This window comes from Acanthisitta chloris, unplaced genomic scaffold, assembly GCF_000695815.1.
Source record: "Acanthisitta chloris isolate BGI_N310 unplaced genomic scaffold, ASM69581v1 Scaffold43976, whole genome shotgun sequence".
NCBI classification, from domain to species: Eukaryota; Metazoa; Chordata; class Aves; order Passeriformes; family Acanthisittidae; genus Acanthisitta; species Acanthisitta chloris.
Genome location: NW_008680582.1, coordinates 1 through 13785, shown reverse-complemented (window position 1 = coordinate 13785; position 13785 = coordinate 1). Strand labels below are relative to the sequence as shown.

Here is a 13785-nt window from a genome sequence, read left to right as displayed (position 1 = left end):
ATAGACACACAGAGATACACAGACACACTCATAGATACACACAAACACACACAGACACAGACAGACACACAGATACAGATGCACACACAGAGACACTGCCCCGTAGCCTTTCCCCCCTCCAGCAGCTGTCAGCTCTCTGCAGGTGTTGGGTGGTAGCAGGGTGACCCAGCTGTGCTGGGAAAGCAGGGTGCTCCCTGTGCCCCCACCCACGGGACTGACCGTGTTAATATGTCCCATCCACCTCTGACCACAGGCTCTTTGGGGATCGCTGTCCGCTGGCTTCGCTCTCCTGTTTCCAGACCCCGCGGCGCATCCCGTACGATGAGGCTGTCAGGCAGGAGTTCAGGCCGGCTGAAGTGGGAGAGTCCTTTGGGCCCACGTGAGTAGCAGGTTTTGGTGCTGCTGTGAGCATGGTGAGGTTGGAGCTCATGTCTTTGAGTTGTGTGTGTGTCCTCACGGGCTCTCAGTGGTAAAGAAATGAGACAATGAGCCTCTTCCCTGTGGAGTGCATGGAGGTATCTGCCAAGCAGCCCTTAGGGGGATTTCATGAGGAAACAGATCAACTTGTGTTTGTTTCCAAGGAGAGGGAAGAGCTTGGTTCACTGATCCTTTCTGCTGAGAGCTTCTTGTGATCATAGTTGTGTCCCTGGTGCTTCTATGGGAGATCTGTTTGCTTTGTCAAGTTGGAAGATTTTTATCCCAGCAGTGGTCAGACAAGATCCTGCTGACTGTTTCTCTGGGGCATGGGTTGAATCAGGTGTGTACGGACAGGTTGTGTCATTGCATTTGAATCCCATCAAACTCATGTGCTGTTCCCACTCTGCTTTTTCCATGGAGGCTGTGAAGAGGTGTGATTTCCTTCAGAAGGTCTCACAGTGCTGCCTGCTCTCTTCCAGGTGGGAGACATGCTGGTTTAAGGTGGAGCTGAGCATCCCTCCTGCCTGGGAGGGGCGAGAAGTGCACCTGCTGTGGGAGAGCGATGGGGAGGGCATGGTGTGGCGAGATGCTCAGCCTGTCCAGGTGAGGAGGTGTTGCTCAGCTGCCCTGCTATGTACAGAGTGGTGACCTTTTGCATCCCTGCCATGCTCTGTGGTGGTGCCTGCAGGGTTTATGTTGCTGCAGTATCAGCAGCAGTTCCTGTGCCAATTGTTCTAGTGGGAAGAATTATCCCACAGCACATGGGACCAGACCCCTCCATCCAGCTGGACTTTGGGGTGTCCTGTCCTGCCCATCCAGCTTGCTGTTGTGGACCTCTGATGAGGTGTGTTAAATGTACCATCTTCCCATGCAGGGATTGACTAAGGAAGGTGAGAAGACCAGCTACATCCTGACCAGGAGCCTGAAGGAGTCAGAGCCCCACAGGTGAGTGGTCAGCAGTGCTGGAGTCTCCCATCATTGGGACAGCTTGGTGTGGTTGGAAGCCAAGAGTCCAGGGTGAGACATCCATCTGTGTCCTGCTGTTCCCTGATGGTTTCCCTTTGGTCCCCACAGCCTGACCCTGTACGTGGAGCTGGCCTGCAATGGGCTCTTTGGGGCTGGCAAGGATATCATGATTGGCCCTCCAGACCCAGACAGGAGATTCACCTTGAGCAAGGCTGAGCTGGTTGTCTTCAACAGAGATGTCTATGAACTGCTGGTGGATATGGAAATACTGCTGGACATGGCCCAGGTCTGGTTGCTCCTTCTCTTCCCTTCTCTCACCCTTTCAATAACTTCATTTTATCTCTTGCCTCCCACTGTTCTATGACCTGAGACCTTGGAGCCCTCTGGGATGGGTGTGTGTGTTACCTGGCTATAAAAAGCACATGAGCAAAGTCATAATGTTGTGTCTATGAAGCAGGGACAAGTGTTTACCTGGCACTGCTGGCAGAGAGAGATACTGGGAGCAGATACCACGTTCTCCTTGAGGCAGGTGACATCAAAGCTGACACAATGACCAGAGTCAAACTGTTATCCCTCTCAACTCCAGCTCCTTGGAGAGGAAAACCAGAGGAGTTTCCAGGCACTGTACGCTGCCAACCAGATGATCGACGTGTGTGACGTTACGGACCCCTCCACCTTCCCTGCTGCCCACGACCTGGCTGCAGCTATCTTCAGCCAGAGGAACGGCCAGAGCCAGCACACCATCCATGCCATGGGGCACTGCCACATTGACTCTGGTGAGAGCAGCACAGCTCACCTGGAGGCCGAGCTGTGCTGCCCAAGGGGAGAGTGGGCTGCCCTTGGGCTCCAGCCACCACGTGCCCTGCCTCGAGGGAAGGGAGAGGGACTGCTGTGTTGCCACACAGCTGCTTTGTCACTGAGGCAGAGGAGTGTGGGTCTGGCTAGCTGTGTCCTTTGGATGGGGCTGGGGATGAGGGATGAATCACTGTCTTCCATCCATTGGGCTTCACCCCTCGGTTTCCCATCCCGGGAAGGGTTTCAGAGGGGTTCCAGCTCTGGGAGGAGCTGGTGCTGAGTACTGACTGTGGTGGGGCCATGCCTGTCCCCACAGCCTGGCTGTGGCCCTACGAGGAGACCATCCGTAAGTGTGCTCGGAGCTGGGTCACCGTGATCCGTCTGATGGAGCACAACCCGGAGCTCACCTTCGCCTGCTCCCAGGTGAGTGATCTCCCTGGGGAGACTCTGCTCGTGGCATGTTGCTTCTCCAGCAGAAGGGTGGGAAGGGTGACCAGGAGTGTCCTGTGCCATTGCAGAGGGGAGGGCTGTGGGTGTGGGGGCAGCTGGGGCTGACCTCTGTGCTCTGACAGGCTCAGCAGTTCGAGTGGGTGCGGAGCTGGTACCCTGGACTCTACGCACAGATCCAGGAATTTGTGGCCAAGGGACAGTTCATTCCTGTCGGAGGCACCTGGGTGGAAATGGTGAGTAGCACAGTGAGTCTGGCTCACTGCACCTTCCCTGCTCCATCCCTCTGGGGAAGAGCAGAGCCTTTGCTGAGCCTTTCTGGTTGGTGATGGTCTTTGGGCTCTGAAACTGCTGCTGTCTGCAGTGTCCAGCCTAGCAAAAGTACTGTCCCTCTCCCAAATCATTCCCTGAGGAAGCAGCTGTGGACTCACTGAGCTGCATTCCTCCTTTTTCCCCTCTGCTGATCTCTGTTCAGATCCTCCCCATAGTTTGCCAGGTCAGGATGATGGTGGGTGGGAATGGGACTCTTACAAGATCTCCCCTTCCCTGGCTTTCCTCACAGTCTCCATGTGCTTTTCCCTCAGGATGGGAACCTGCCCAGTGGGGAGTCCATGGTGCGGCAGTTCCTCCAGGGACAGCGATTCTTCCAGGAGCAGTTTGGTCGGACCTGCTCAGAGGTACTTGATCTTTTGCAGCACATCCTTCCTTGTGCACCTCTTACCATGCCTGACTCGTGTATCTCTCTCTCCCTCTGTTCCTGTCACCTCTGCTCCCAGTTCTGGCTGCCAGACACGTTTGGGTACTCAGCTCAGCTGCCCCAGCTGATGCGTGGCTGTGGGATCCGGCGGTTCCTCACACAGAAGCTCAGCTGGAACCTGGTGAATGCCTTCCCGGTGAGTTGTACTTCCCTTCTTTCCAGGGGATGAACGTGTGGAGTCTTCTGCAGAGCTGGAACTGTTGGTTCCACACTCCTTCAGCTCAGCTGACCCAGGCTCTGTTCCCCAAATCCACCAGTTTTTGGTGGTAGCAATATCCTATCAGGCTTTAGGGTAGAGGAAGGACATGGTTAGAGATCCCAGCTGGGCCTCTGGCCTACAAATTCCTTATACTCCCAGGCAAGGTGTGACTTGCATGCAGGTCTAACAGACAGCAAATCCAGCCTCTCCCTGCTGTCCCCTGCCCTTGTGGCATTCCCTGTCCTTGTGCAAGTGTCTCCTTGCACTGATCCATTATGGCATCCTGCAGCCTCATGGAGAGAAAGTGGAGGTCCAGTTTGAATCCTCAGGGAGCTCAGGAGTGCCTGTCCCCTGTGCAACACATTTTCCTTTTGCTTCCCTCCAGCATCACACATTTTTCTGGGAAGGCATTGATGGTTCCCGAGTCCTGACGCATTTCCCCCCTGGTGACTCCTATGGGATGCACGGGCGAGTGGAGGAGGTGAGTGAGGATTCCAGACCTGCACATGAAGTGCAGTGTCAGCCCCTTGGGGCCAGATTGGAGTCTCCTGGGAGAGGGCACTGCCTGGGAAGGGAGTGGCATAGCTGGCAGCATTGTTGGACAAAGGTTGTTTGGGTACCTGGCAGTTGATTACCTGCCTTCGAGATGTGCTTGTGCCTGATTTTGGCAGGTTGGGCTGGGGAAGAGGGGCAGGGCTGGGCTCTGTACCCTAAAAGCTGACATGGTTTTCTTGCATGGAGTTGGGGCTGGGTACCAGGGAATTGCAGCTGCCCAAATATCCCTCCAGGTCCTGAAAACAGTGAAGAACAACAGGGACAAAGGACATGTGAACCACAGTGCTTTCCTCTTCGGCTTTGGAGACGGAGGAGGAGGCCCCACACAGAAGATACTGGACAGGCTGAAGAGAATGAGTGACACAGATGGGCTGCCAAGGTGACAGGAGAGTTCCTGTCCTCTCTCCTGGCAGGAGCACTTGCTTTGAGCCAGGCTTGGCCTTCAACAGTGCCAAAAGAAAGGGAGGAGGGCAGGGATTGGGGCAGGCAGAGAGCTGGGAAGAATTTTCAGGGGGACAATCTCTCCATCCTCAAGAGCTGTTGGATCAGGTACACAGGGCAGCCCTGGACTGCGTGTGAGCCCTCAGTAGAGCCATGGGGTGAGTGGCCAGCACAGCAGTGGTGCCTCGCAGTCAGTCCACAGGAGAGGGACAGGAGTCCCAGGGGAGCAGGAGAAGGTTGAGGGGAATACTCTGTGTGGTTGTCTTGGAGTTTCTGAGGCCTTGTTCCAGGGCTGTCACCTTTTGAGCCAGAATGCCCCATCAGCCATGTCCCAAGCTTCTCCCCAGCTCATCTCTGGGTGTGTCCCCCACAGGGTGCAGATCTCCACTCCTGACCAGCTCTTTTCTGTCCTGGAGAAGGAGTCATCACAGCTGTGCACTTGGGTGGGAGAGCTCTTCCTCGAGCTGCACAACGGCACCTACACCACCCAGGCCCAGGTGAGTGTTCCCACCCCCAGGCAAGGGGGCCATGCAAACTCATGCTGCCAAGAACTAACCAACCTTCCTGCACTGGAGCTGGGCTTTTGCTGCTGATATGAGAGATGCACTCCCAGCTACCAGTGTCTGAGCATCTTCTTCTGTCCTTAACTGACCCCAGATAAAGAAGGGGAATCGGGAGTGTGAGCGGATACTCCACGACGTGGAAGTGCTCAGTGCCTTGGCTGTGACACAGGACAGCAAGTTCCAGTACCCTGCCAGCCAGCTGCAGCAGCTCTGGAGGTGAGGGGGTGCAGGGGCACTGCTGCTACTGGGGCAGGATTCAGTGCTGCAGTGCTGTGAGTACACAACCCCTTCTGTAAGTTGATCAGCTCTGCACCTGGGAAAGTGTTCAGTGCTTTGGTTGAGTCTCCTGTTGGAAGATAACTCCAAACCCTCACTAATTCACTGTCTGGAAGCTTCATTTCTGACCTAAGCTTGTTCATTGCTAGTTTGGACTTGTCTGAATTTTTACAACAACGTTTCTGGTAGCCCTGAGGGGTAAAAAAATAGCTCTTACTCCCCATGCTTGTGGTTTACTAAGATGACAGTTGACAAGGCCTAACATAAAGGGGTTTAAAGGATGCTATGGAAAAAATCCTTTTCTTTCAAGTGTTGGCTAACAGGGGGGATAAAGAACAGTTATTAAATTTGCCTGTCTGGCAAACAGGACTCCTGAGAGAAGAACCTTTTGGCTTGTTCTAAGCCAGAACCAATCCAGTGCTCTCCCCCACTTCCTCACCTGCTTTCTGCTCTCTGTTTTAGGTTACTGCTGCTCAATCAATTCCATGATGTTATACCAGGCAGCTGTATCCAGCTCGTGGTTGAGGATGCCCTGAAATACTACACAGGTGCCCAGGGAGTTTGGCTAGGGGGGCATTTCCCTGCTGGAGCACACTGGGTCCTGCCTGGGGGTGCTGCAGAGGTTTCAATCCTGGACTGCCAGGTGCTGTGTGTCCAGCCTGTGCAGACATGTGTCTGAAATGGTGTTAAGTTAGCAGGGGAGTCAAGGGATTAAAGAAACCCTCATTTATTGGCTTCTCTGCTTGCTGGTGGCATGCCAGGATAGACCCCAGCAAAGGTTTGCTCCTGCCTGCCCATGGGTGTTTTGTTATAGCACCGCAATTTTCCAGTGGAGCTGGCAGAGTTCCCTGTAATCTTGTAATAATAAAGTTAAGAATGATTATACACTTGAATTACTTGCTAATAGATAATAATAATTAATGGCAATTAGTAATTGTAGCTTGGAAGGAGCTAAAGTGTGTGTACATGGTGTGTGTACATTGCTTGGGACTGCCAGAAGCTGTCTCAGATCCAACTCAGACCCTTCTGTTGCCCAGAGATCCGCAGGGCTGGAGCTCAGCTGCAGGAGGAAGCTGTGCACTCCCTGTGCAGGGATCTGCTGCAGCCCAAGGCAGGGAGCACTGAGGGCACCCTCGTGTTGAACACTTTGCCCTGGGAACGCACCGAGGTGATCTCCAGGCCTGGGCCAGACGGAACGGAGACTTTGGGTATGTCTAACCCATAGATAACTCTTGTATCTGAATTACTTAGAGGCAGAGACAGATAACAAGGAAGTACTCTGCCCTGGGAAGGGTTTTACTGATCTGCTCTTGGGACTTTATCCCTCTTCAAATTGTCCCTGATGTCTGGATGAAGAAGAGGAGGGTGTGAGAGGAGGTGGTAGGTCTGACGTGAGAGCAGTAGGACAGCACAGTGTGACTTAGGGTTAGGTCTGGGGCAGATGTTGGAACAGAACCTCTTTGCTTTCCAGCTCTGGTGACAGTCCCCAGCATGGGCTATGCTCTAGTGAGGGAGCCACTGGTGCCCCCTCAGCCTGTGGCTGTGAGGAAACAGGTAAGCACAAGGCAGTTTTCCTCAGATCCATGTTCCCTGTGTCAAAGGGAGAAATCTAGGGAATCCAGCACCCAACAAGTTCACATGCTAAATGTGAAACTCAAGCACTCAGGTACCACAGCAGTGGGTCTGTGACATCTGTTTCTGGCCTTTTCCCAAGGAGGATGGCTCTGTTATCATGGAGAATGGGTTGATTGCTGTCTGCCTGGACACGATGGGGCGCCTGACCTCGCTCCGGCTGCTGGACTCAGGGAGGTCTGTGCCACCCACTTACTGGCCCATGAGGCTCGTCAAACCTCTCCCAGGACTTTTCACTCTACACCCTTCTCCACTGCCAGTCCTTCTGACCTGCTGTTCCTCTGTTCCACTTTCTTCCAGAGAGTCAGTCCCAGATGGCTGCTATGCCAATCAGTTTGCACTTTTTGATGATGTTCCTCTCTACTGGGATGCTTGGGATGTGATGGATTATCACTTGGAAACCAGGTAGAGGAGCAGTGCATGAAGCACTTGGATTTTGGTTTTGGTCTGAGGTTCTTGCCTCCCTGTCAGTCCTTAGCTGTAGCAGAGCATTCACTCTGGAGAAGTGAGTGCCTGCTGTGTGGGAGTCTGGATTGGGATTTGAGAACCTGGATCAACCAGGCTGGGACTATCTGTGCCTTCCTTCCTGTCTCTAGGAAGCCTGTGACAACACTGCTGAAGCCTCTGGAAATCACCCTGGCTGGGGGCCTGAGGGGAAGTGTGAGGTTCTCCCTGCAGGTTGGGAAAAGCAGCACCTTAACCCAGGAGATCATCCTGGATGCCACGTGCCCATACCTCCGTTTCCTGACCCAGGTTAGGCTCGTGGCTGCTGCATGATACCAACACCCTGGGCAGCAGGGAACTGGGGAGCTGAACCTTGCATGTGAATTACATCCCCCCCCCCGTTTTCTTCCCTGGAGCTCTTCTCTGCCTTAAGGAAAGGGAGCCTGAGGGACAGGGGTGGAAGAGAGACCCACCAGTTCACCTTTCACCTGTGTGGAGACTCTGATGTGGTTTTATTGCAGCTGTTGGTGTGGCCTGGGACTGACTGGGGAAGAAGTGCAGCCTCTGCCTGTCAGCTCCCCCATCACGATGTCCATCTGTTCCCACATCTAGGTTGAGTGGAAGGAGTCTCACAAGTTCCTGAAGGTGGAGTTCCCCGTCCAGGTGAGGAGCACAAATGTCACCTATGAGATCCAGTTTGGACACCTGCAGCGACCAACGCACTGGAACACATCCTGGGACTGGGCTCGGTTCGAGGTGAGAGGGAGGGTGGTCTGGTCCCAGGGCTCAGCTGCTCCTGGCAGTGTGGTGAACTCATTCCTTGGTACCTGCTGCAGGTGTGGACTCACAAGTGGATGGATCTCTCTGAGCATGGCTTTGGGGTGGCACTGCTGAACGACTGCAAATATGGAGCATCAGCCCACGAGAACATCCTCAGCCTCTCCCTGTGAGTTAGGGCTGGATGAGGGGGGAGCTGCTGCAGGCACTTGGCCTTCTGAGGTGTCTCTTGGAAGTCAAGGCAACACCTGGTCCTAAACAACCTTAGTTAATAAGGAAATTGTCTGGTAAGTGGGTGTTGTCTGAGAATTTGGCTGACTTAGTTACAATTGACCAAGATAATGTAATTTCTGTGAGTTATGCTTATAGATAATTGAGAGATCAGATCCCCTTTTGTACCAGGTAGTTTTTCTGTTGGAGAAAACCTGCTCCAGGAGAGGAGGCTTAAGAAGAGGGAGGGAACAGCAATGTTAATGCTATGGGTGCCTAAAAGGAAACTGCATATTTCAGCTTGACTCCATCAGCCACAATTTTCATAGGAAAACACCTGAGTTTTTTGGCTTGTGGGACTGTCCAGGGTCTGTTTGCTCATGCATGTTTGCTTCCACCTCAGGGCCCTGCCTCAAGGAGTTGTCTTGTCACGGTGCTCCTCTGGTTCTGCTCTGTGACAGTGCTGTAAAACATCACTCACCTACCTCTTGTTGCCTTAGGCTGAGAGCACCCAAGTCCCCTGATGCCACAGCAGATATTGGGCACCACCAGTTCACCTATGCTGTGATGCCTCACCTGGGTGAGTGAGGGGCAGAGCTGGGCCCTTGGAGACACACAGGGTGGGGATGCTCCAGGGAGCCTTGGGGTGAGCTGTGCACATGCAGAGAGGTTGGCTGGAGGTTCTTGTGCTGCAGGTTCCTTCCAGGAGGCTGGTGTGATCCAGCACGCATACAGCTTGAACTTCCCACTCCACACACTCCTGGCCAGCTCTGCCCAGTGCCCAACCTGGAGTGCCTTTTCTGTCAGCTCGCCTGCCGTCGTGCTGGAGACTGTCAAGCAGGCAGGTGCTGGGGCAGAGGTGGGGAGGGCAGAGGGGCTAAGCTGCTGCTGCTGTTGAGCATGGCTTGCTCTGAGTGGTGGTCAGGCTCAGCTGAGCAGAACAGCTTGGGCTGGAGAGGCTGTGCCTCTCTCTTGTCTGAACTGCCCCTTGCACTGTGCCCCAAAGGCTGAGGACAGGCCTCAGGCCCTGGTGGTTCGGCTGTACGAGGCACATGGCAGCACCGTTGTCGCCTGGCTCCAGACCTCTCTCCCTGTGAAGGAGGCTATGCTGTAAGTCCATGCTGGAGGGCTGGGGAGGGTGTGTGGATGGAGACCAGTCCCTTCAGCCTCTCCCACTGTTTTCCTCCCCAGCTGTGACCTCCTGGAGCAGCCTGTTGAGCAGGGCCACCTGCCCCTGGAGCCGCAGGGGCTGCAGTTGTCCTTCACACCCTTCCGTGTGCTCTCCATCCTCCTGGTCTTGAGCCAGTGACACCATCCCTTGCCCCTGCTGTTGCTGCAGCAACCTGGACCAGCACTGTGAGCTCAAATCACAGCCTAAGCCTTCCCCCACCCCAAGAACTGTGCAAGGAGGTGACAGTGAGTGCAGGGAAGGGCAGCATCTCCCCTCACCCCCCACGCAGCCATCAGAGAGCAGTGATTGAGAACAACCGAGTTCCTCAGGAAAGGAGCATAGGTACCTGCTGCCCAACCAGGACGGGAGGGCCTGAGTTAGTCCCAAGCTTGCTGAAGTGTGGATAAGGATTTGGACAGGCTGATGGCCCTGCATGGGCTCTGATCCAGCCTTGGGGGTTTGCGGAGCAGCAGCTTCCACAGTCTCAGCTTTCATCTTGTCTAGCAGTCAGTGTAAAAACACTCCAGTCCTTCCCCTCACCCTCTGGCTGCCCCTTGCACTCCCCTTGCAGAAAAAAAAACCAAAAATAAACATGAGCATTACATAAAAACAAGCCCCGGCCTGCACTGACCTGCCTCCTCCCAGGGGCTCTGTTACAGCTGCTGCTCTCTTAAGTGTCCTCCTCAGCAGGATCTCACTCCTGGGACTGAGGAGGCAGAGCTTACCTTTATTTGGGGAGGGTGAGGTAGAGGGGAAGCCTTCTCCAGCCCCTATGTGGAAGAGGCTAGGCACAGGGGGGTTATCCTTAACACAAAGAGGCATGCACAGCAATTTCTACACAAAATACTTTATTAGTGAGCTAAAAACAATGATCAGAGCAGCAGCCAGAAAGAGTAGAGGGAAAGAATGAGGGAACTCACATTTAGGCAGACGGAAGAGCCAGAGCCCAGCACAGTGTATGGTCCATGGCCCTTTTTCCCCTCAAATGCCTGGGGACAGCAGGAAAATGCCCCATCACCAAGCACAGCTTCTCCCTCCCTGCCATGCTGGCAGGATACACCAGTAGCAAGCAGCTGTGAGCACAGGTACAGAGCAGCCTCCTTTCCCCCAGCACTAACCCAGGCCCGTGGCCAGGCCCTCCCTGAGATCCCCCTGGGTGGAGGTGGACAGCAGGCACCACTCACACGGCAGGAGCTGCACCTGGAAGAAAGAAATGAGAAATCAGAGGGTGAGGGGGTGTCTGGCTCTGCCCCACTGGCTCTTCTCCTGCCTTTTGGCACCTCTCAGTCTCCCAGACATGAGGCAGCAGTCCCACAGCCCCTGAACCAGCAGGGTCTCCAGCCTCACCTCTGCCCCTGCGCGTGGACGTCCGGCGGCTCCTTTTGGTACTGAGTGCCTCGGGTTCAGGCAAGGCTGGAGCAGCAGCTGCTTTCCTCCTCTGGCGTGCTCGGCCCTTCCTTGGCCCACCAGCCTCCTCTTCCTCCCCCTCCTCCTCTTCCTCCTTCTTATCTGACTTCAGGGCCTTTACTGTGGCCCTGGGGCGCCGTTTTGAGGTGCGTGTGGAGACCTGGGTGGACATCAGACGTGGAGCTTAAGTGGCAGAAGTGCACTTAGACTGTGATGAGAAACTCCAGATAGAATCACTACTGTGAATTTGGGAGCAGCCCAAGCAAGGCACAAGGAACAGGACAGCCACACAAGGTTGCTCGGGGTCAGCAAAAAGGTGCTTACCTTGGTGGTCAGTGCCTCGGGGTCTGCCTTGGGCTGAGTGCTCTTCTTGCGAAGTGCCTTGCGGGGTCTCTGCCCTGTGTGAGAGGACATGCCCAGGTTAGGTGGGTGAGGAGGGGATGGGGCAGAGTCTGCACACTTAGGGACAGCACAGTGACCTTGCAGAGATGGTCTCCTGGGTGATATGAGCTGAGCACTGAGGAAATGCAAGATGGAAAACCATCCTACTGGTGCAACAGCTGTGTCCAGGTAGGTTGGGATGCTGCTAGGAAGCCCTGCAGACAATGGGCTCTGTCCCCCAGTGACAACAGCTGTCACAGGCCTGTCAGCACTCCAGAGAGAGGCTTTGCTCCTGCCTGTGCCCCTGTGCTGCAGGGCAAGGACAGGGCTTCACAGTCTCCAGCCCTCCCAGAGCAAGAGTGGGTCCCATGGGGAGAGACAACACTCACCTTTGGGAGCCATGGGGCCAGGCTCTCCCTGCAAGGAAGGGACAGAGCATTGACTGGGGTGCAGCATTCTGCAGGCAGCAGCAGCAGAATCCCTGCCCGTTCTCCATCCCGCGGCCACGGCAGTGATAGGGAAACAGCTTAATGTTTCCCTGGGAATCCAGGGGAGTTAGGCTTGCTCTGCCTGCCCTGTGCCTTGGGGACTCTCATGTCAGCCCAGACATGGGACACAGGAGGGAGGAACAGAGCTGCCAGACCACCTGATACTTCCATTCCCACCATCAGCCCCTCTACTCCCGACTGCCCACCATCCTTCAGCTGGCTGACCACCACACAGAGGGTCCCTGTCGCCTCCCTGCCCAGTGGTCTGGTGATGTGAGACCCCCCCAGCCACGCAGCGTGGCGCTTAGGAGACTTGGCAAGCATCAACTGGGCTGGTGAGCCCTCGGAGGAGTGGCCAGGGGGCCCTCAGCCCCAGGCAGTGACCACAGGCTCCTACCTGGAACCATATGGTGCGGCCGCTGTGGTCGCGCAGGGAGCTCATGCCAGGCACCAGGTAACACTGCAGCCAGTTTTTGAAGGCAGTGTAGTTATCTGCATGCTCAGGATCAAAGAGCTGCTTCTCTGCAAAGGGAGAGAGGGAAAGGGCAGAATTAGAGCAGAAGCAGTGATCATGGTGTCGGGGTGCCCTCCCCAACCTCCTGCTGCTGGAAATGTGAGGCCGTGGCTTCCCCTCCTCCCCGAGCTGTCCCTCTGCCCTGTCCTGGCACCTCACCTGCTGTGATGACCTCCATGGGCACAGCGTGGCACAGCTCCAGGAGATCTGGGTTCTCCTGCATCAGCTTCACCTTCTTACTCAGCGTCAGGGAAGGATTCTGAAGGAGCAGAGAAGAGGAAGGACGTCACCTGCCAGGGCCCACTGCCTCCTTAGGGTCTCTCCTCCCCAGCAGCAGCCAAATTCCCCATCTCTTGCTCTCCTGACAATTGAGCTGCCACACTCTGCACACATCTTGGCCCTGAGCTCACCCCACTGCAGGCTTCCAACTTAGCCCTCTATCATGTCTTTGTAGCTAACACAGACAAACACGAACAGTTTCTAAAAACCACTCCTCAGCTTGAGTAGTTTGTTTTCAGGCTTCTTTAAAATAGCCACTTCCTCTCCCCCGAGGCCAGAAGATCAACTTTGGGTTCTACTGCAGCCTCCCTCAAAGATTTTAAGCTTGTAAGTTATTTGTTTCCCTCGTTTCTTCATCTTCACCCACCCCAAAAATACTTGTAGATTTCCTGAGGGTAGAAGCCAAACACAGCTCATCCTGCAGGGTCACAGTCAAACAAATCCCTGGTATGGCATCTGTTTGGAAACTGCCACTTTCTGAGCCTGCAAAAGCACTTGGTATTTCCCACCTTCCTCTGCTCCTGCTCCTTCAGGGCTTCCAGCACAGTCCGAGCCTTTTCAAAGGGAGGGGTCTTCGACCTGAGAGAGTCACACAGAATCCTGAACCCTCCGTTCTGGCACTCCCCGTGTCTGCCAGGTGAGGAGGCACTGCTGGCTCCAAGCTCCTGGAGATGAACCCTCCGTGACAGGTCAGCAGCTGCTGAAACCACCTTACCTGTACAGGATCTCAGCCCGCAGGTAATTCCCAATTCCATTGAAATACTTCTGGTTTAAGAGGGCCTCGCAGATGGGCTTGTCAAAAGCCTTGTCATCCAGATTCTTCAGCACGTTCTCCCTACAACGGAGCATGGGGCATTGTAGGAACAGGAAACCAGGGCAGGAACAACAGACAAAACCGAGCAGGAGGCATTGCCCGGGATGCTCACCTGAAGGCCTGGTACTCGGAGATGACACAGGGCCCCCGTTCTGGCTGCCAAGCGTCGCCCAAGCGCCACGACCCGAAGCGGCGGACGTCGATGAAGCAGAGAGCACGCGGGGGGGTCTCGCGGGTGAGGAAGCGCAGGTG

General features: G+C 55.0%; 2 protein-coding genes across 2 annotated transcripts; one reads left to right on the top strand and one right to left on the bottom strand.

The window, feature by feature from the left end:
* Positions 1 to 253: 253 nt before the first annotated feature.
* On the top strand, positions 254 to 9788 carry MAN2C1 (mannosidase, alpha, class 2C, member 1; the record flags this gene model as incomplete). Its single annotated transcript, XM_009077738.1, has 25 exons — positions 254 to 379; positions 897 to 1020; positions 1292 to 1362; positions 1492 to 1669; positions 1970 to 2159; positions 2495 to 2601; positions 2751 to 2861; positions 3210 to 3302; positions 3402 to 3518; positions 3967 to 4062; positions 4370 to 4515; positions 4951 to 5074; positions 5235 to 5356; positions 5879 to 5964; positions 6454 to 6624; positions 6888 to 6970; positions 7131 to 7225; positions 7349 to 7453; positions 7645 to 7801; positions 8105 to 8248; positions 8329 to 8438; positions 8980 to 9059; positions 9175 to 9320; positions 9486 to 9589; positions 9671 to 9788. Coding segments are annotated over 25 exons (3004 nt in total), but the record flags the coding sequence as incomplete, so codon positions are not given.
* A 1042-nt stretch (positions 9789 to 10830) lies between these two features.
* On the bottom strand, positions 10831 to 13782 carry NEIL1 (nei endonuclease VIII-like 1 (E. coli); the record flags this gene model as incomplete). Its single annotated transcript, XM_009077737.1, has 9 exons — positions 10831 to 10850; positions 10998 to 11217; positions 11382 to 11455; positions 11828 to 11855; positions 12324 to 12448; positions 12600 to 12699; positions 13229 to 13298; positions 13435 to 13554; positions 13646 to 13782. Coding segments are annotated over 9 exons (894 nt in total), but the record flags the coding sequence as incomplete, so codon positions are not given.
* Between the last annotated feature and the right edge of the window lie 3 nt (positions 13783 to 13785).